This window comes from Sinocyclocheilus grahami, unplaced genomic scaffold (assembly GCF_001515645.1).
Source record: "Sinocyclocheilus grahami isolate Dianchi unplaced genomic scaffold, SAMN03320097.WGS_v1.1 scaffold9628.1, whole genome shotgun sequence".
NCBI lineage: Eukaryota > Metazoa > Chordata > Actinopteri > Cypriniformes > Cyprinidae > Sinocyclocheilus > Sinocyclocheilus grahami.
Genome location: NW_015512744.1, coordinates 650 through 1,239, shown reverse-complemented (window position 1 = coordinate 1,239; position 590 = coordinate 650). Strand labels below are relative to the sequence as shown.

General features: G+C 40.5%; 1 protein-coding gene across 1 annotated transcript in view; it reads right to left on the bottom strand.

Moving 5' to 3' along the window:
* LOC107578298 (signal-induced proliferation-associated 1-like protein 3) overlaps positions 1–570 on the bottom strand; it is a 5,978-nt gene extending 5,408 nt beyond the window's left edge. The window contains exons 1-3 of the mRNA XM_016264264.1: positions 416–570; positions 231–343; positions 25–128 (exon numbers count right to left, since the gene is read on the bottom strand). Coding sequence (XP_016119750.1) covers positions 25–128; positions 231–343; positions 416–513 — 315 coding nt within the window. The 5' untranslated portion in view covers positions 514–570. The remainder of the gene's footprint in view (positions 1–24; positions 129–230; positions 344–415) is intronic.
* Between the last annotated feature and the right edge of the window lie 20 nt (positions 571–590).

Genomic DNA, 590 nt, shown 5'->3' with positions numbered 1-590 from the left:
AAATAAAAAAGAATTAAATCTCACTCTTGGCAAGATGTTGTAAAACACCCTCTGCTGGTCTTCCCTCTGGCCTCTTCTTTCCCTGCCAAGCAATGAGCGAGTGGCTGTTACCATATGCCATTCTCCTTCTGAAATGTATGATGAAATACCAGAGGCAAATTACACTAAGTGAAATGAACTACAGACCGAATGTTGTCACTAACAAAAGCGTGCAGAATCTGCTACCAGACCTGTATTGTCTTTAGTTCTGGAGGGGTTCAATCGTGTGAACTCCACTTGCTCACTTGAAGGCCAGTCTAAGCTTTCTTGCATGGGTGAACTACAATGTGAACGATCATAGAAACTAAAAAAGATGGTCATTTTCACCAGGTCAAAGTGTAATGATTATCATATATGGTAAACGATTACATCTCACCTCACAGGGCTAGTATGCCTGAACTCAGAACTGATTTGTAGAGCTGGTTTCTGTGGAGGAGTTGTAGCGTAATCCAAGTCCAAGAACAATGCAGCCATCTTTCTTGGATTCCTGAATATCCTTATAGATACAGCCAAGATGTATGCAACAGCCAAGATGATAACATAATAATTTT